The following is a 22,583-nucleotide window of genomic DNA, read 5'->3' as shown; positions in this document are numbered from 1 at the left end:
CCATCTTGCTTGAGCTTCTCCTCTACCTTGTTGACAGCATTTAGTGATCTGCTTTACAGCAGTCTCGTGGCCATAGACGGAGCCGACTCATTGAGGTCAATGGGAGGGTTTTCTAGAAGTGTGCAGGGACGGGGAGGAGATGGCTCAGTGGTGATACTTTCTCCTTCCTGCATTGTAAATGAGGTTACAAAGAAACCCCCTACAGAATTGGCAAGTGTCAGTATATTATTAGGCTTTGGGGCCAGAGTAAACATTGCCTTGCAGTGCAACGTTAGACTAGATAAGCTTAAAGGTATTTTTTGGGCATTATATACTGATGTCATATCCCCAGTCTGACACTCGGCATCCCCACCGATCTCCTGTCTTCACCTGCCCCTGAACAATAGAGAGGAGAGAGCCAGAAGCAGACAGCGCCATTCATCGTGTAGTGGCCATTTCTGATTACTGCAGCTCAACTCCCAACTGGGTTTTCTAAATAAGACAACCCAAAAAAGTTTTTTATATCCCATAATAGAGGCCACTTTGTATCAGCTTGAAGCTTCTGGGCCTCAGTGCAAAGAGTACATATATAGAGTGCAATATATTGTATATGTCATGGGTCTGGTAACACTACTGCACCCCCTATTGCTAAGCCCCTAGGTGGGTTTATTGGACCCCCACCCATGTGACTTAAATCAGCCATCCACCTCGATGACATCTTATAGCCCGCTTATCTTTCATGGATTGCCTAGGTCTTTGATAAAAATTTTTAAAATATTCAAAAACATTCATCAAAAGCTAGAGGTTAACGTAAAAAGGGTCAATGGACAATGTTCTCCTTCTCCACCATTGGTCACTTTTAGCTGGATGTCGCCAACTCCCGTCCTGAACTCCATTGTTTTCCCGAACAATCGAATTCCACTTTTTTTTTTTTTTTTTTTTTTATAGATTAAATTTTTTGTAAGACATTAAATAAAAGACTTTTTGGCTGTCAGGCTTACTTTCACAGTCTGCAAACAGAATTTTAATTTCCGCAATCTCTTTTCTTCTGTCGCCTAAGATAGTAATATGATGGCTTCCCGGCTCTGCAGACTAATGTACTATAAGTGCCTAATAATGCGTTTTATTCACTCTATTAAACATGGTAAACATTACTTCTCCTCCTGGAGGACGGATTTATTGAGAAGTTACAAGAGATAACAAGTTATTGTGCTTATTGATTAGAAATGAAAAATTGTAATTTAAGAAATCATCGGCGTTCATTGTGTTTATAGAAATATTAGAGATATGGGAGATACCATATCTCCACCGGGAGGGGAGGCGAGAAATGTGTGTTCTGCATCTACTGGAGATAATGTGTAATAATAATGTATAATAATAAGCCTATGGGTGGGGGGACGGGAAAGGGTTCAGAAAGTGCCCCAGCCTCCGCAAAAACAAGAGCCATGGAGGTGAGGAAGCACACACAGAATGACATAATGGACATTACATGTAAGATGTACCAGACTCTCCTGGTGGTCAAGGGTAGTGTAGGGGTTAATATCAGCTTTTTTAGTGGCTTGTGGTGGTGAATGAGTAAATACCATTTTCCCTGGTGGTCCAGGGTGATGAAGGGGATAATGGCCACAATACTGGTTGTCTTGGGTAATGGAGGGCTTATCATCAACAAGGGTAGTGTAGGGGTTAATATCAGCTTCCTCAGTGGCTTGTGATAGTGAATGAGTAAATACCATTTTCCCTGGTGGTCCAGGGTGATGAAGGGGATAATGGCCACAATACTGGTTGTCTTGGGTAATGGAGGGCTTATCATCAACTGTCCTGGTGGTGAAGGGTAGCGTAGGGGTTAATATCAGCTTCCTTAGTGGTTTGTGATAGTGAATGAGTAAATACTATTTTCCCTGGTGATCCAGGGTGATGAAGAGGATAATGCCCACAATACTGGTTGTCTTGGGTAATGGAGAGCTTATCATCAACTGTCCTCGTGGTCAAGGGTAGTGTAGGGGTTAATATCAGCTTCCTTAGTGGCTTGTGATAGTGAATGAGTAAATACTATTTTCCCTGGTGGTCCAGGGTGATGAAGAGGATAATGGCCACAATACTGGTTGTCTTGGGTAATGGAGGGCTTATCATCAACTGTCCTGTTGGTCTAGGGAACTTGGGATTTTAATGCCTGCTCTTGGGCAGTAAGGCTTTAGCAAGGATCATTCTCCAACTACAACTGTTTGCATCTTTCATAGGAATTGCTCCACTGTTTCTGGCACAGTTGGAGTTTTTTCTCTAGCCCCTACCATTCCTGAGCATTCCTTAGCTTCGGCACCCAATGTGCCAATTACAGTCATCTCTATTGTCTGGCTCCATTCAAGGACCACCCATCTGCCAATAGGGACTGTAATTAGCATATTGGCTGTTTAAATTGACACTAGCACTGATTGCTCAGAAATGGTGAGGGCTAGAGAAGAAATTCCAGCTGAACTGAGTTCACTGGAGCTGCATCTGGCGAAGGATGCAAAAAGTTGGAGTTTGTTGTTAAAAGTCTTCTTTTAAAAGGGTTTTCCTGGATTTTAATGCAGATGACTTACCTTTAGAATAGGTCATCAATATCAGTTTGGTGGGGGAACAACACCAGAGATCAGCTGATCAGCTGTTCAGGCTGCATATTGGGATAAGCGGTTTGAGGACCCAATGTGCTACCAAATCTGTGGGCTTTAATGAGGAGAGACTGTCAGCTTGCTACCTCCTGGTTTTGGTAGCAGCTGGCCTAGTGAGCAAGAGATGTCAGAGGTCAGGAAATAGAATGGTCAGGGCAGGTGGCAAGGTATAGAGGTCTGGTGCAAGCCAAGGGTTAAATCACAGGCAGGACTGGACAGGTACGAGTTCAGGAGCAAGTCAAGGATCAGACAGGCAGGACTGGAACAACAGACAGGTCCAAGGTCATGAACAAGCCAAGGATCAGACAGGCAGGACTGGAACAAGAGACAGGTGCAAGATCAGGAACAAGCCAAGGATCAGACAGGCAGGACTGGAACCAGTGGCGTAACTACCACCCAGTGGCGTAACTACCACCATAGCAGCGGTAGCAGCTGCCACAGGGCCCGGGACATTAGGGGCCCGGTGACAGCTGCTACCGCTGCTATCATTATGCTCGGAGGTCTTTTCGGAATGATCGGGGCCCCCTGTTGGTGGAATACTTTCCACCAACAGGGGGCCCCGAAGCTGCAGCAACGGCTGAGACACAGGAGCTGCAGCTCTGGCTCCTGTCAGCGCTGCAGGACGCTCCCCCTCTCTCCCCCCTCCCTTTCTCTGCTGTCCTCTGCCCACCAATGAGAGGAGGAGGCGGGGCTTATCCCTGCCATCCAGCACAGAAGAGAAGAGGAAGAGGCTGCTGCAGGAAAATGAAACTGAAGCTACACAGGTACGTACTGGGGTTACTTATTACTATCAGGCATTTGGGGGGATTACTTGTGTTTTAGTAACTCCATGTGCCTCATATTAATAGCAGTTAACCCCATCATGTCCCTCAATTAACCCCTGTTTGCCTCACCATAAGAGTTACTGATATGTGAGACATATGGGGGTAATAGTAATGAAGATACTTTATTATTACCTCCATGTCTCTCACATATCAGTAACTCTTATGGTGTGGTGAGGCAGACAGGGGTTAATGTGAGGGACATGATGGGGTTAACTGCTATTAATATGAGGCACATGGAGTTACTAAATTGTAATGCACAGGACCAGATTTTTTTTATCCACAATTTGTCCTGGTATAGCGGTCAGCGGTGACAGTATTTAGTCCTGTAGGGGCCACTAAGGGACATAATACTGTGTGCAGGGGCCACTATTGGGTATAATACTGTGTGCAGGGGCCTCTAAGGGACATAATACTGTGTGCAGGGGCCACTATTGGGTATAATACTGTGTGCAGGGGTCACTATTGGGTATAATACTGTGTGCAGGGGCCACTATGGGACATAATACTGTGTGCAGGGGCCACTATTGGGTATAATACTGTGTGCAGGGGTCACTATTGGGTATAATACTGTGTGCAGGGGCCACTATGGGACATAATACTGTGTGCAGGGGTCACTATTGGGTATAATACTGTGTGCAGGGGTCACTATTGGGTATAATACTGTGTGCAGGGGCCACTATGGGACATAATACTGTGTGCAGGGGTCACTATTGGGTATAATACTGTGTGCAGGGGTCACTATTGGGTATAATACTGTGTGCAGGGGCCACTATGGGACATAATACTGTGTGCAGGGGTCACTATTGGGTATAATACTGTGTGCAGGGGCCACTATTGGGTATAATACTGTGTGCAGGGGTCACTATTGGGTATAATACTGTGTGCAGGGGCCACTATGGGACATAATACTGTGTGCAGGGGTCACTATTGGGTATAATACTGTGTGCAGGGGCCACTATGGGACATAATACTGTGTGCAGGGGTCACTATTGGGTATAATACTGTGTGCAGGGGCCACTATTGGGTATAATACTGTGTGCAGGGGCCACTAAGGGACATAATACTGTGTGCAGGGGCCACTATGGGACATAATAGAGCGCGCAGGAATGCATAGGAGGGACTCGGTCGAGATCTTTGGTATCGGGGGGGGGGCCCATGTCAAAAGTTCGCCACGGGGCCCCGCCATTCCTAGTTACGCCACTGACTGGAACAACAGACAGGTGCAAGATCAGGAACAAGCCAAGGGTCAGATCACAGGCAGGGCTGGAACAGGTACGAGTTCAGGAACAAGCCAAGGACCAAACAGGCAAGACTGAAACAAGAGACAGGTGCAAGATCAGGAACAAGCCAAGGATCAGACAGGCAAGACTGAAACAAGAGACAGGTGCAAGATCAGGAACAAGTCAAGGATCAGACAGGCAGGACTGGAACAACAGACAGTTGCGAGGTCAGGAAAATAACAAAGGACAGATCACAAGTGACAGGCAGGAAAGAACAGCAAACAGGTGAAAGACAGAAACACCTTACAACAGGGCTAGGATCCTTATTGATCAGGTATGGTATCAAATTGCTTATGTGTGTGCTGCCCCCTTATGAGGCTGAGAGACCCTACAGCCGCACCCTACGGGCACCATTAGAAGTGAAGCCGAGAGGGAGGATGCCAGCCTGGAGTACTAAGAAATACCCAGTACCAATATATTAAAATGACTTATTCTTTTACTAGTCGTTAAACAGAAGGTATAATGACAGCTCCTCAGAGACGTGGCGGCCATACTTCTTCCCTGACGCTTAGTAATAATTAGCCAGAGTAGACAAGGATAATATTATCCGCCGTGAGTGCCAATTATAATGATATCTGTAGTGAAACCTATTAGAGAGACGAGAGATCCTCATAGGTGACATTTTGCTAAAATGAATTGTAATGATTTATGGAATAATTCTATATAACCGCCTGGCACCATCTAATGTCACATGCCGTATGTGTTCCTGCATGATTCCACTTGTGCTCTGTGTGTCTGGATTATGAGACTTCACATTGTATTATAATATTACATCATGCTAGTTGGAGGTAGTGTAAGAACCATGTACTACCTCATCAGAGGTACACACCACTGCTACGGCCCCCATGCTTTATACTGCAGCTCTATCCACTCAGATCGGCTGTGCTATATACCTGCCAGGGAAGCAGCTCGTGGACCCACAGAAATACCAAACTGGTTTGACTTTGGGGTACCACTAAGGGCATTATCTGATCAACCCACCAGGAATTCACGCTTAAAGATCACCTGTCACCACCTCCTCCAACACTTTGTATCCTTCAATAGGTGCTGCTCCACTTCTTCTGGTGCAGTTAGAATTTTTCTCAAGTCCCCCACCATTCCTGAGTTTCATTATAATGATGTACTCAATAGACAGCACACTTGGGCTAACAATAAGACATACGATTGCTCAGGAATGGTGGGGGCTCGAGAAAAAATTCTAACTTCACCAGAAGAAGAGGAGCTGCACCTATTGAAGGATACAAAGTGTTGGTAGAGGCGGTGACAAGTCATCTTTAACTGGGATTTGGACTTTGCTGCGGTGAGACCTGGTATACGGGGCTCAGGAGCTTCATGTTACCGCCATTGTCATGTCTGCTGTTCGTATGTCTACCGGTATATTTCTGTACTGTGTGGTGTAGATGACAAGTGGCTTCCGGTGATTATTTATAAAGGTCACAATACAAAGTACAGCCTCAGGGAATGATGTTGTTATGTACAGATTGTGATAGAGCGAAACGACACGTCTTAAGGTGCGTACTGTACTGTACTGCCTAAAGACTAAGAACAGCGTGTGTCCGATTATATACCCGCAGCCACGTATAGCAGATCTGAATAGCTCGTATGGTTTCCCTGCCATTATAAGAATAAGGGTTAAAAGTTGGAAATAATCAGATTCTAGTTCATATAAGAAAAAATGTACAAGTCCTACAGAATTATAGTAATTATATCCCAGGACATAGAGGGAAGAAAAAGTAAGTGAACCCATTTATTACTGATCAAATGTGATCTGAGGGTGACAGCTCATGTAGTGACTACTGTGCAGGTCCAGAACAATAATGAAGGGCCAAATGCCAACAAATAAAGTTATATTCTTATACATAGGAGTAGTATTATAGTAGTTATATTCTTGTACATAGGAGTAGTATTATAGTAGTTATATTCTTGTACATAGGAGTAGTATTATAGTAGTTATATTCTTGTACATAGGTGGCAGTATTATAGTAGTTATATTCTTGTACATAGGAGGTAGTATTATAGTAGTTATATTCTTGTACATAGGAGTAGTATTATAGTAGTTATATTCTTGTATATAGGAGTAGAATTATAATAGTTATATTCTTGTACATAGGAGTAGTATTATAGTAGTTATATTCTTATACATAGGAGCAGTATTATAGCAGTTATATTCTTGTACATAGGAGTAGTATTATAGCAGTTATATTCTTATACATAGGAGGTAGTATTATAGTAGTTATATTCTTGTACATAGGAGGTAGTATTATAGTAGTTATATTCTTGTACATAGGAGGTAGTATTATAGCAGTTATATTCTTGTACATAGGAGTAGTATTATAGCAGTTATATTCTTATACATAGGAGGTAGTATTATAGTAGTTATATTCTTGTACATAGGAGGTAGTATTATAGTAGTTATATTCTTGTACATAGAAGCAGTATTATAGTAGTTATATTCTTGTACATAGCAGCAGTATTATAGTAGTTATATTCTTGTACATAGGAGCAGTATTATAGTAGTTATATTCTTGTACATAGGAGCAGTATTATAGTAGTTATATTCTTGTACATAGGAGCAGTATTATAGTAGTTATATTCTTGTACATAGGAGTAGTATTATAGTAGTTATATTCTTGTACATAGGAGCAGTATTATAGTAGTTATATTCTTGTACATAGGAGCAGTATTATAGTAGTTATATTCTTGTACATAGGAGTAGTATTATAGTAGTTATATTCTTGTACATAGGAGTAGTATTATAGTAGTTGTATTCTTGTAGGAGGTAGTATAATAGTAGTTACTGAGACAGTATTATAGTAGTTAGTTATCTGTGTAGTCCATGGACATTACACGTATTTCACAGTGAGAAACTCTTTTTGTAGCTATTTGATGCAGGTCCTCACCCCTTTACACCCTCTTACCCCCTTATTACCATACACTGTCCTACTGGGTATCATGGATATAGATTTTCTACACTTTATATGTAGCATCAGCAGTGACTTCCTTTGCTCAGACATACAAGCCCTTACATCTCCACAGTTGCTAAACTCGACCTGTGAGATTTTTATACTTGGACCCCCGGTTAGTTGCAAACAAATTCATTTGTCGCCTATCACTGCTCGGTACCAGCGCAAGTAAGGGGAAAAAAACCCGCTGTATGTAATGGAGTGTTGTAGCGTTGTCAGCATTAGTACATTTACTTTAAATTACAGTCATTACCAGATCATCAGATTGAGCTGTTTCCTCACTTAATGACACCCCGCTGCCTGTGACTCGAGAAGCCTGCAGGTTCGCTAAAAGGAAAACTCTCCGGCAACGTTGTAATTATATGTTTGTATTAATGTTTCGCTATAAAAAAAAAAAATCCGTGTGAGTTATTTACTAGAGAACAAACAACCGCTGCTAAAATATTAATTTGTGAGATGTCGTAGTGTCGCTGGTGAGATCCAACCGAGCGGCCTATAAAAGTGAGCGAGGACGCTGCCATTAGCGGGCACAAAGGCGACGATGCCGCCTGTCACCTCCGATCATATAATCATCGCTTTATGGGAATGATTACATTATTAGATTTATTTATGAAATGTCACCACTTCTACACACCGCTGAAATGAATCTGTATTAGCCGGAGCGCCCGACGTGTGTGCAAGGAGCCTGGGAACGGGCGCAGCAAATGAATAAGGCAAATAGGCACTTGATACGTAATTGCAAACAATAAGGAATGAGGGATGGCTACCTGGATAAACGATGGCGCCCGGGGACGGCGGTCTGCTAGATTATGTTGTCTCCGGGTCCGCTTTATGTACTTACTAATTAGAAGTGGAGATGTGAGTAATGAGTGTTTGTGCACATATGGGCAGCACAGTGTTTCATAGCGGTGCCTCGCGGCAATGAGACCATGGCGTCATCTCTGACCGCATCACCATCTGCATCAATAGGCCATAAAAGAAATCAAACCAGGACAAGGGACTCGAGGAAAGTCATCCGATTTATGGCGACAATCATACTGACGCATTTTACAATTCTTTCTTTTTGATGGCAATGACCAAGAGTCAGTGGGGCGCGAAATGCGTTCTGTGTTTCTTTGCAGGACGTGAATCGCGTTTTGGTGAGCTGGTCTGAAATTGCGGTTCGCTTTTTATTTTTTTAAGTTATAGCTAGGAATAAGAGTCTGAAGAACTTGAAGCAAATTTGGCACCGATTGCATTCATGCTAGGGAGTCAAGGCTTTGGAAATGCACTTCACTTCTCTCAAGAGCTCAAAACGCATTTCACATTGTTCTGTTGTAGTCCTTTGTCAGCGGAGCTTGAAAGAAGTTTTACAGTCTTAGTCAAGTTTAATTTGATTCTTAAAGGGGTTTCCCATAAACATAACCATATATAGATTTTTTGGACAATTAGAAATTAAACATAATTGCATATATATAATGAAGAATTCTGCAGAGCTCTATAGATTTATTCTAACCATCTCAGTAGTGACATCTGGTGTCTTGTTCACTTGCCAATGGATATCACCATGAATGCAGGAACTTTCTAAGGTCTGACATCCATCTATGATGGACACTACATGTGTGACATCATAAGGACATCATGGCTGGTTATCAGGAGGACACTACATGTATGAGAAGATAACCTGACCACAATAAGGACATCATGGCTGGTTATCAGGAGGACACTACATGTATGAGAAGATAACCTGACCACAATAAGGACATCATGGCTGGTTATCAGGAGGAAATTACATGTATGAGAAGATAACCTGACCACAATAAGGACATCATGGCTGGTTATCAGGAGGACACTACATGTATGAGAAGATAACCCTACCACAATAAGGACATCATGGCTGGTTATCAGGAGGACACTACATGTATGAGAAGATAACCTGACCACAATAAGGACATCATGGCTGGTTATCAGGAGGACACTACATGTATGAGAAGATAACCCTACCACAATAAGGACATCATGGCTGGTTATCAGGAGGACACTACATGTATGAGAAGATAACCTGACCACAATAAGGACATCATGGCTGGTTATCAGGAGGACACTACATGTATGAGAAGATAACCCGACCACAATAAGGACATCATGGCTGGTTATCAGGAGGACACTACATGTATGAGAAGATAACCCGACCACAATAAGGACATCATGGCTGGTTATCAGGAGGACACTACATGTATGAGAAGATAACCCGACCACAATAAGGACATCATGGCTGGTTATCAGGAGGACACTACATGTATGAGAAGATAACCCGACCACAATAAGGACATCATGGCTGGTTATCAGGAGGAAATTACATGTATGAGAAGATAACTAGAGATGAGCAAACGGCGTTTGATCGAATTAGTATTCGATCGAATATCAGGCTGCTCGAGATATTCGATTCCAATCGAACACCACGCGGCAAGTGCAATAAAAAGTTGTATCCCCTCCCACCTTCCCTGGCGCTTTTTTTTGCACCAATAACTGTGCAGGGGAGGTGGGACAGGAACTACGACAATGTAGGCATTGAAAAAAAAATCTGAAAAAGTAATTGGCTGGCTAAATCAGGTGACCTCCACTTGGTGGTGGATTTCAGATTCGGGTCATATGAGACTGTGAACTATGTGACTGTGAGACAGGGACAGATGTACGGGCAGGGTTAGCTAGGGATTACCTTTATTTAGGTAGGAATGTTACTCACACAGCTCTTTGGGGCTCTATCTCGTCGGGATCCCTGTCAGATTGCGTTATGCGGGAGCTGACTTTTTCCCATAGGAATGCATTGACCAGCGTTGATTGGCCGAATGCCATACAGAGTACAGCATTTGGTCAACCAACGCTGGTTCTGCTGGATGAGGCGGAGTCTAAGATTGGTCCACAGCAGTCTCCATTGTGGTCTGATATCAGGTATAGCAGAGTTGACACCACTCTGCTATACCAGAGATGCAGCAGAGCTAGCCGTGCCAGCAGAGGAATCACTGAGGAACTGCTCAAGCATTGATTCAATCCCCTTAATGCATTAGGTATAAGGTGTCACAAAACTTTTACTTCCCAATGCCTTTTTTGTTCTGTGATGTGATACCAGACTGCAGCAAGTCATTAGGGTCAAGGTAATATTTGCTCCATCTGTTCACGCCGGTGCACTACCTATGACTCAGAGCATTAGAGTCTTTCTAGGGTAGCTGTGACTAAGACTCCATTGTTATCGGGGTTTAGAAACACATTTCAGGTTTCTCTGCAGTCGCTGTGACTAAGAGTCAGCGGGGTGGAATTGTATCTCACGTTTCTTTGTGGTTCTGATGACTAAGAATTACGGGTGACGGTTGTGTTTCCCGTTATTTTATACCAGCGACAACAAAGACCGGGACGCAACTGTAACATTTTCTAGCCGTACATAAAAATTCCGTATTTTATAGAATATTATTTTTTACTGGAGAGCACAGACTGATTTTTTTATTGCACGTGTCACCATTTAGTTTTTTGTACTTTATTCTTTTGCAGCTTTATTTGGAAAACCTCTGAATGGAAGGAATGTCAGATATCACTTGTCAGTGACCAGGACGCTGCACCCCGGGGGGAAGATGCAGCGCAATGTGGTGGTGGCGTTCAGAATCGGCAGGTCTTCTGTGCCCAACGTGTCATGGAGGCGGGAACCAATAAAGAGGGTGAGTAGAGTAAGGAGAAATGCACGGACTGGATATTCATCACTCATCTATGGGGGTATTCCAGCCTAGAATAGATACATCAAATATCCAATGGATAGGTGATAAAAGATCAGACTTGGATGCCATCACCCGGATTTGGAACACAAAACCATTAGACTTGGGGTTTAGTGTCCCAACCCCAACTACAACCCAGACCATAAGGACTTGTGCCTTGTTTAGTGTTCCAAATTTCCTTGAGAAGCTCCTAAATTTTTTGCCTCATCACAGCCTGTTCAATCCAAACAATCCAGCCCTATGGGTATCTACAGCAGTGTACGGCCGCATGTGTTATCCAAATCTCAGGCTTGGTCTATGTACCATGTGATGTACCTAATAACACGGGCGCTCACTGTTGTGATAGGTTGTACGACGTTTTGGAAATGCCCACAAAAATAATCCTCCATATCTTATACCCAGGCCATTAAATGGCCCATATCCCACGCGTATCTAAATACAGGAAAATGGTTCAGTCTGAAAGCTGTAAGTTGTGGAAACCATTAAATTTCATGGAGTCGGTGCGAGGCTTGGGAAATCAGGAGGTTCGATGCGACCATAAAAAGTAACGGCGGCGAAGGAAAAACATCCCGGTGTGTCTACGGTCTTAGAGATAACGTTGGAGGTTGTTAAGGAAATATATGTGGATTAGACATTAGTGTGGCAGCGATTCAGAAGCGGACATGCACAGAAGGGCCAGATGCTTGTTTTAAAGGGAACCTCTACATTGGCCCCATAAAACCGAATTAACGGGCGCTGCTAAATCTCTGCAGGAAATGCAAATCAATGTCAGCCCTGACATCTAGAAAGTAGAAACCAGACTCTTTCTTTGAAGGCAGGGCTGGGAGGAATCTTGTTGGCTCCGTTGTGAAGTGTTATATAGGGCCTATAAGGCAACCTCTTTGGGAGACTGTTTGGGGCAAAATGCCACCCTCTGGCTTTAAAGGGTTAATATCAATCATCACAATCCAGGGGCAATGGTCGCAAGACGGGGCTTTTGATCCTCTCGATATGACATTAAATAGAATTTCCAGCACCTTTGGGATCCCCGGAGATCTTCATCACATAGAATGACCGATCACATGGACTGTCCAGGGCCCTATAAAGGCTTTAAAGGGGTCGTCTAGATTCAGCAAATCAATGTAATGGTTTGTATAATGCAAAGTTGCATGTGAAGAATTGATACAGAAAGTATTTTGGACAATTGTTGAACTTTTTATTATACAAACAATAACATTTGTTTGGACATCTCCTTTAAGGTCCATCCAGAGTTTATGCCTGATAGATTTTTATTGCAGACAATGATAACTTGCAATACAGAAACTGTATTTTTAACTTTTTTTTGGGGGGGAACTTCCATTTTTTCCCTTTGATTTTGATCATATTGTATATCTATTTATATTGCTTTAGTGTCTGTTGATAAAAATTTACAGGCAGGTTTGATGGCATGCAATGACTAGGGTATTCTCTAGGGGGCATAGAGGACAGTCCGGGGGTTTAGGGCCTTAGGCTATCCATACATCCAGGGCTTGTAACTATGATGCCCGTAACACATAGGGATTCCAAAACAGAAATGCTAAAATTCTTCTTACGGAACTAAGAAGACAAAGTTTTAAAATAAATGTATCAAAAAAGTTGCAAAATTGAAAAAACAAACAATAAAAAAACCTGATTCTATTTAAAGAGGTTCTGCCACAGAATAGATGATAATAATATGATCTCCGGATTGCCTGTCACTCTCCAGGCGTCTTACATGTATATTTCCCTTATATCTGTACAATTATTGGCTCCTGATCAGACTCCATCTTGGCTTTCTCTTTGCAATCCGATGATGCATTAGTACAATATCACATGGGCAGCTAGAGACAGTACTATAGCTACCTGCTGAAGGGCAGTGTTATTATATTCTGCTCAATATTGTTATACAGACTGTAAGTCTATAGTTATGGAGGTTCGGCTGCAATTTCCTTCATTATAACTGTGCGACGGGAACTGTCTGTTCATCAGTAATTAGTGACAGAAGTCTGTCTCTCCCCCTGCGGAGAGTCTGTGTGGTTCAGTCCATCATACAGTAAGTCAGGGATGTCCTGCATGTATTATTACCCATCAGTCTCATTCACTTTACATGGACTGAGCTGCAATACCGGACACAACCACTATACAGGTGTGGCGCTGCTTCTGGAATAAAACCTAAAGCAACCACGTTTTTGTTTTTTTTCCACTCCCCTTTAAATGCTATCATTTCTATGATTTTCACCTGTAAGTGTATAACAATTTGTTTTGTGCATTGGTAATATTTTCCCCATTTCCAATCCTCCGTCGTCTCTTTACTGCATCTAAGCTGTGTAATTGGTTTACATTTTCCGAGCTTGTAAGATGAAAGTAGCGATTTAATACGGTGAACGCAGCTTTAATTAAAATTGATGGCCACTGGAATAACTATTAAAGAAGCGGCGCTACGATCCATCGAGGCTTCTTCTAATCGAAATTCTCAAATTATTAGACCGGCACAAGCGCGATACATAATTTGCAATGTAAACACATCTTCTCCCCGGAATCTGAGATATAGCCGTATGGGTTCATTAAATTATTCACTGCGATGTCTCCGAATAGTTTGTATTGTCAGATAAAAGGATGTTCTGAGTAATATTCCCCGGTACGAGCCGAGCGCCGCTTCTCTCTGAATCAGTGGGAATTTAATAGCACTTCTGAAAATAGAATGTATGGATTGTATTAGTAATCCATTGTCTCCCCGGATATAGGCACGGAAATTATTTTGACAAGTTCAATTTAATTGCTGAAGAAAATCTCAGTCGTATTAAAATTGGAAGGTGAGACGTGTCTAAGCCGTTGTGTTCTGATATCGCTTTATCCTGTGAGGTTACCGGGTAGATTTCTTAAAGGGAATGTGTGTGCTGTCTGATCAACAGGCAATGTGTTATAGAGCACCAGGAGCAGAGGGATATATAGTAAGAATTTGAGGGATTCCCCGCTAACTAAATAATCCCTACTTATAAATTCAGTGGGGTCAAGATCAGGCGGGCAGTCAGGGCAGGCAGCACAGGTTATGGGTCAGAAAACATATCAGGGTAGCAGGAGCGAGATGACATAAGCTGGAGATCAGTGATAGCTAGGAACTAGGAACCTTGACTAGGAACCTTTGCTCAGGCAGGGAGCTGAGGGGAAGGTAGCAGGACCAAGATGAGATATCAAGCTGGGGATCAGTGATCTCTAGAACACCTTGGGCAGGAAACATGCAGACTAGGAACCTTTGCTCAGGCAGGGAGCTTGAGGGGAAGGTAGCAGGAGCGAGATGAGATATCAAGCTGGGGATCAATGATCTCTAGAACACCTTGGGCAGGAAACTTGCAGACTAGGAACCTTTGCTCAGGCAGGGAGCTTGAGGGGAAGGTAGCAGGAGCGAGATGAGATATCAAGCTGGGGATCAATGATCTCTAGAACACCTTGGGCAGGAAACTTGCAGACTAGGAACCTTTGCTCAAGCAGGGAGCTGAGGGAGATATATGGATTCATAGAGAAGGCCGGCCTGGGGGGAGGAGACAGCCTGGCGAGAATGTAGATGGCAGAGATCAGGAGTGGAGGTACAGTGTATATGGACCATTCAGTGTATACAGACCACTCAGTATATACGGACCACACTGTGTATATGGACCTCTCAGTGTATATGGCCTGCACAGTGTACACGGCCCGAGCAGTGTATACAGAGCAGTCAGTGCATATGGCTTGGACAGTGTATCTGTGGACCTCTCAGTGTATATGGCCTAAGCAGTGTATATGGACCACAGTGTACTGTATATGGCCCGCACAGTTTATATGACCCTAAGAGTGTATACAGCCCACTCAGAGTGTATGGCCCGCATGGTGTATATGGCCCACACAGTGTATATGGCCTGAGCAGTCTATATGGCCCGCACAGGGTATATGGACCACACAGTGTATATGGCCTGAGCAGTGTATATGGCCCGCACAGGGTATATGACCTGCAGAGTGTATAAAGCCTACTCAGTGTATATGGCCCACACAGTGTATATGGCCTGAGCAGTGTATATGGCCCGCACAGTGTATATGGCCCGCACAGGGTATATGGCCCACTCAGTGTATACGGACCACACAGTGGAATGCTACATTTCAGATTACGTTACCTATGAAATGTTGGCTCAATATGCCAAAAAATAATATCCCCATATCATAAATATTCCTAGTTCCCGATAATCGCCCCTCGTTGACAGCCACGACCCTCACTAATAACGCTCCATAAGTAACGTATTACTTGTTGGCATTTTCAGAATCATTTGCTTGTGAAATTCTGGAATGTCGCTAAGCGCGGGAAATAATTACGTTTGTGCGACTGGCAAATGACTAGTTCATTTACGCGTCCGTCCTTCCCTGGAGATCGCTCCCTCAGAGAAAGGATATATAACTTTATAACCCAATTCATTATCCCCAGCTGGTGAAAATGAAGTGAGAATCATTGCAAATGGCACAACTCAAACTTTTGGCAGAACATTGATATTAGGCCGTGGAATAATTTAATTCGATATCATCTGCTCAGCGGATCTGAGGCTGATATCTCCTAGGCAGGGTTTAATGCTGCAAACAAGGCGCTTTTATTGAGGTGTCTGCCGGTTCCAGACCGTGTAGATTGATCCTTGGAAACAGATGTGCAGTGTAGATATCTGGGGATAATAAAATGTCTTCACGCCCCATGAACTGTGACTTACTGATATATATTGGAAAACTCTCTTAAACTGGCATTTTATAGTCTACAAATTATCATATTCTGACTTCCAAGGCATATAGATGTGTTGTGCTTTATCTTTCTTCTTGGTTGGACGTGTCATGAGATGAGCAGCTTTTCAAGACAAGATTGTTTTATGATATTGTAATAAGATCTATGTGTCGCCACCCAGTGGCTGCTTTTGGAACTGCAGCTTTCCCTAGCATCTTGTGCATATTGTACTAAATTAAGTTCTTTAGAGTCCTTAAATGGCCACTGGGAAGAAACTGGTGATATGTAGATGTCACCGATCCCTCACCAGGGACTGCAGAGGCCAATGATCGGTTTCAGTAGTTACTAGGGTTGAGCCGATCTTGATTTTTCAGGATCGATTTTGAAATCCGATTTCTGATCATTTTTCATTGGAACCTGATCTCGATCCCAATTCGGATCCCAATGCAAGTCAATGGGATTTTTTTTACTAATCGGAGATCGGATTTTAAAAACAATCCTATTCACTATACAGCATGGAATCTAACAATAGACTCCACGCTGTGTAATGATTTTTTTTTAATCACTAAGTAGCCAGAGGATTTTTTTTTTAAATCCTCTGGCTACTTAGTCCCCCCTGGTGTCCACTTACCTGCAGAGATGGCTGGTGTTCTTCTTCGCCTCGCTGCTCCCTGCCTCCCAGATTAGGAGAGTGTGGGCGGGTACTGGGAGGGGAGACGTCACATCTCACCGCCCTGTACCCGCCCACACTCTCCCAAGTCACAAGCCCCGCCTTCTCCCTAGCTCTTTAACACTAACCTGGGAGGCGGGGGCAGCGAGGAGAAGAAGAACGAGAACACCGGGCACCGGACCAGCCATCTCTGCAGGTAAGTAACTACTAGAGATGTTAGCTAGTCTCCCATTAGAATGAATTGACGCAGCCAGCGCGCAGGGGGTTATGGCCCTGTGCCGGCTGCTTCCATTCATTCCTATGGAACTGCAACGGAGCCTTCACACTGAGTATACACTCCGCTCAGAATGAGTGGAGTGTATACTCAGTATGAAGGCTAACATTGTTAGCTTTTCCCACAATGCTTGGCCAGTAGCAAAGCATTGTGGGAAATAATCACCGATCTCGATCTCACCTAAAAAGATCGTGTTCGTAATTCAGATCGCGATCGTGAAATTTTCTTGATCGCCGATCGGAACCCGATCTTTTCCGAACACGATCGCTGAACCCTAGTAGTTACATAAAGCTCAAGACTTCCTGGTTTGAATTGAATGGACACCAGAAGAGGACAATGGAGTGCTGGAGACAAGTGAACACTAGGGTTGAGCGATCTGGATTGGGAAAGATCGGATTCCGATCGGCGATCGAGCAAATTTCACAATCGCAATTGGGATCGGCTGGAAAATGATCGAATTTTAAAATCGATCCTGAAATCTCAAGATCAGCTCAACCCTAGTGAACACACTTTTAAAAAAAAATTTTACGCCTCCCCGGTTACCCCATTCCTGGAAAACCCCTTTGCCCAAATTCAAGCTAAGGTAAGGGTGGGCACATCTGTAAATCAAGGTGAGGAGTCCAAAGCAAATAATAAAATGTGTCCACCTTCTAATACTAAGTAACCCTCATACTCTGGGTCAGAGGAACATACTGCTGTATATATGACCCCCATCTCCTTATCATATTGGGTTAACCCCTCATACCCCTTGTAAGAACCCTGAAGAGAAGATCCCTACACAGGTTTCCAATACCCACTAAAATAAAGCATGGGCCCAGCATTGTTCAGAGCCCTCTCTCCAGGTGACCATTGTGTCTTTTCTTATTTAAAGAGCAGCATATTATTTTAAAAAAAAGTTTTTTTCCAAATATGTTTTGTATTTTAAATTCTATTGGTGTTTTATGTGATTGAGAAACCTAAAATATTCCAGATTAGCCAGTAGGATACCATTCGCTTTCAGCAGCTTTGCTGTGTTGATTAGGACAGAGTCAGCAGAGTCATCTCACTATCATTAGACAGGGATTGGCTCATTGTCATTAGAGGGTGGGGATTCAATGACAGATGAGACCTCTGTTGTCAGGCTGGAATAAGATAGATAAGATCAGATAAGATAAGATAGAATCAGTATACTATCTCTCCCCTGCCACTTCCTGATCCGGCGGAGGGCTGTATTCTATCTGTAGACTATATAAGATGGAAGATAATTGGCCACCGATTCTCCATTTATCTACAATTATCAGAATTTTATTTTCCATGAAACCATGAATTGTTTTCCTTGGATCGGAGGACGCCATTCCCGATACATCTTGGCTATTATCATCCTTATTTTCCAAGTATATAATTACTCAGGCGGCCGCAATGCCGGAAACGTCTATTAATACGGATTCTGCATGTGCTCGGCTTCTAAAGCCTTGGAAGTATTTCTAAGTCGTCTGACCGTTTTGTTCCTCTGTCTGGGACGCGAGCGGCGATGAGTCCCCGAGTATTGTGTTACTGTATGATAATATCTTGCAAAATTACATCAATTAGAGGGAATTTTTCCTATCAGCTCTCTCGGGGCCAGATCTGTTATTATTAAGTAATTGCTCTATAGGAATCAGCCTGTAATAAGTTTTCTGTCCGGACGCTTTTGCTGGTGGCTGCAGAATTTCTTATGAGGTGGTAAATAAAGATGCGGGAAAGTTGCACTTATGGAGGCTTCTAAAGTTTTAATAACGGGAATGCAAAAAGCTATTGCTGTGATATAACCTTTTAAGTAATGAATGCAGGTCTTTGTCATCCAGGGGACAATATCTCCTATATAGAGGACATCATGTGGCGGCACAAAGAGTCTATGGGGCACCACAGTACAGACCTGTGCAAAGTAACCCCCATTAATAAGGTTGGAAAAAAAATTACGTAAATACAATATAATCAGTTATTTTATGTGCCAGCTACAAATACACTGCAAATCTTTATTGAAACTTCAACCATAAAATGTATCAGTAAAAAGCGGTAAAATGGCGAAAGGTCACATGACAAGAAAGGTGCTGAGGTTGTAATGTATCAAAGCCAGTTACATAGTATACCAATCCACACCAGTAAGCAATAACTACATAAAATCTGTGCTAAGCTCCTACATACAATATTAGTGCAAGGATAGCTGGATGTATGTATGGATATATCAGAGGGACAGGCGTCTGTGGTGTGCATGTGCTAATACATGATATACATCTATTCTATCCTTGTACTTGTGAAAAATTGCTTGGAAATGGCCTTACAGCCCTTTCCTGATTGATGGAAAATAACAATTACTCCACCAAGATCATTGCTGATGTTTTTCCTCCTTGGGAGTAAATGTTTCAGACCAGCAAACTGCCAAAACTTCTGGACACATTTGCTGGTGATCAATTAATCTAGGGCCATGACCACAGCAACTAAAACTCTCAATCCTCATGTTTAATTAGCAGAGAAGAAACTGGTAACCCTTCCTTAAAAACCATACTAATTGAGTCTTTTGGTTCTTGTAGAGTCTTATATGTAGCTTATGAGTTTTTGCAACTTTTTTGAGCATTCAAAGATCTGTCCTGGGGGTGTTTGCTGGGACGTCCACTCTTGGGAAGATTGCCAACCGTTTTGAATGTTTTCCACTTGCGAATAATCTTTCTCACTGTAGAATGATGGCCTTATAACCCTTCCCAGATTGATGGGCAGCAACAATTAGTTCACTAACATCATTGCTGATGCCTTTCCTTTTACACCTAGATGCTACAGACCAGCAAACAACCAAAACTTTTGGTTTGCAGAGGTGGTCACACTTTCTGATGATTAATTAATCAAGTTTTTGACCATGACCACAGCCACTACAATTCTCCACCTCTAGACCTTGCTCCCTACAAGTTGATGTAGTTGTTCAGATGCAGCTTTGCTGCCATGTTTTTATTGGAAAGAACCCTTCCGAACACGCCACACTTGTTCACCCTTTATCAGTAATAGTGTCATGAACTTGATCGTTTAGCATGATAACAGGGCTATAGAATCTTAGATGTAACTCTTGGGTCTTCTTGCAATATTTCTGAGTATTGTATAGTCTGACATTGGGGTGAATTTCTTGGACTATCCACTCCTGAATAGATTATCAGCTGTCTTGAATATTCTCCACATGTGAATAAAAAATCTTTCTGACTTTAGAATCATTGACTTCAAACTGTTTGGAAATAGTTTTCCCAGATTGATGGACTGCAACAATTGCTTCACTAAAATCATTGCTGATGTCTTTCCTCTTCGGCATTACCACAATGTGGCAGACCAGCAATTTGCCAAAACTTCTTTTATAGAGATGGTCACATTTGCTGATGATACATTAATCAATGGCATTGGATTAGTAACATCTTGCTGATATTTACTCTCTTAATTCCTATGAAATCAGGAAGAGGCGTGCTTAATTATTTTACTCTCTGCTTTTGCATTTTAGCGTCATTTTTGTTACATAAGTAACAATCTTGATAATATTTCTTCCCAGACTAATGGGCAGCAACAATTGCTTCTTCTAAGATCATTGCTGATGTCTTTCCTCCTTGGTATTGAGTTAATGCTCCAATCTTTACAGCAGTGCCAAAAAGTGCAAGGTGGAAACAGGAGTACATCACATGAGCTCTAGTGGCCATCGTGAAAACTACAATAACTCAGACGTCAAAAATTCATAAAAAATGTTGAGCAGTTTTGTGGCTCAGCTGTCGACTGTACCACCTGCAAGTCCTCCATCTATATTATGTAAATTGTATTTTGAGTAGAAAGACTCTAGTAATTACCCAGAATGCTTCACTTGTGACACTTTAGAAACAAAGCAACCCCGGAGACAAACATTGCTGATTAGAATTGATAGATGTTGTATATACGGCGAATGTCGTGTTGTTCGTCAGATGGAGGTATAGATGGTGGAGAAGTCCCAATCCTCAGGCCTGATGTTTGGAAAGAACTTCTTTTCTTATCAAGACAAAGCTGTACGTGCGGCACGGGGAGAAAGGAGCGCAAAACCGACTCAAATGTGGTTTTATCTTACAAAAAAGAATGCACTGAATGCTTTCTAGACAATATTATCCGCTCTTATGGTCGCCAAACAGCAGCTGAATGGAAGACTGATGTTATCTGCTTAGTAGAATGTTTTTATACCGAGGTTTTATCTTTTATCTTCACAAATTAGGCCAAATATGAATATACAATAGAAGCCGTCTGTGCCAGCCGTGCCCATAAACACCCTATTGTAGGCACTACAGCAAACCCCTGTCTGGCAGATGGCAGCAACCACAATGCTCATCCTAATCCTCCTGCTTCACAGATGTGAACAGGACTCTGATAGCGCCTCTATCTTAGATACAAGATGAGATACGGCCTAGACTCAGGGTCTAAATCAGACCCATATTTAGGATCCTCAGGAGTCTTAGCAGTGTTTGATGTGTCGTAGTTAAACGTCTACAATGAGCAGCCGATAGGGTTGAGCTGATCTTGACTTTTCAGGATCGATTTTAAAATCCGATTTCCGATCATTTTTCATTCGAACCCGATCTCGATCCCAATTCCGATCCCAATGCAAGTCAATGGGATTTTTTATTAATCGGAGATCGGATTTTAAAAGCAATCCTATTCACTTTACAAACGGAATCTAAGAACTGAACGCTTTAATTGTTAAAATCCACGCTGTGTAGTGAATCACTAAGTAGTCAGAGGATTTTTTTTTTAATCCTCTGGCTACTTAGTCCCCCCTGGTGTCCACTTACCTCCAGAGATGGCTGCTCTTCTTCTTTGCCTCGCTACCGCTCCACGCTGCTCTTCTCACCTCGCTGCCCCCTGTCTCCCAGGTTAGGAGAGTGTGGGCGGGTTAGGAGAGTGTGGGCGGGTACTGGGAGGGGAGACGTCACATCTCCCCGCCCTGTACCCGCCCACATTCTCCTAAGTCACAAGCCCTGCCTTCCTAGCTCTTTAAACACTAACCTGGGAGGCGGGGCAGCGAGGCGAGAAGAGCAGCGTGGAGCGGTAGCGAGGCAAAGAAGAACACCGGGCACCGGACCAGCCATCTCTGGAGGTAAGTAGCTACTAGAGATGTTAGTTTAGTCTCCCATTAGAATGAATGGAGGCAGCTGGCGTGCAGGGGGTTAAGGCTGTGTGCCGGCTGCTTCCATTCATTCCTATGGAACTGCAGCGGAGCCTTCACACTGAGTATACACTCCACTCAGAATGAGCGGAGCGTATACTCAGTGTGAAGGCTAAGCAAAGCATTGTGGGAAATAGTACGATCTCAATCCCACCTAAAAAGATTGTGTGCAGAATTCCGATCGCAATCGTGAAATTTTCTTGATCGCCAATCGGAATCTTTTCCGAACAAGATCGTTCAACCCTAGTAGTCGATGATATGTATCTGGTATTGCTTTAATATCCTAAATGTAATTTTTCTGTT

At 42.9% G+C, this 22,583-nt stretch overlaps 1 protein-coding gene across 1 annotated transcript in view; it reads left to right on the top strand.

Annotated features, from left to right (window-relative positions):
• THSD7B (thrombospondin type 1 domain containing 7B) overlaps positions 1 to 22,583 on the top strand; it is a 315,944-nt gene that overhangs the window by 103,443 nt on the left and 189,918 nt on the right. Inside the window, exon 6 of the mRNA XM_075284543.1 lies at positions 11,220 to 11,383. Within this exon, the coding sequence (XP_075140644.1) occupies positions 11,220 to 11,383 (164 nt within the window). The remainder of the gene's footprint in view (positions 1 to 11,219; positions 11,384 to 22,583) is intronic.

Source organism: Leptodactylus fuscus, chromosome 8 (assembly GCF_031893055.1).
Source record: "Leptodactylus fuscus isolate aLepFus1 chromosome 8, aLepFus1.hap2, whole genome shotgun sequence".
In the NCBI taxonomy this organism is placed as follows: Eukaryota; Metazoa; Chordata; class Amphibia; order Anura; family Leptodactylidae; genus Leptodactylus; species Leptodactylus fuscus.
This window is presented reverse-complemented; position numbering and strand designations above follow the sequence as displayed.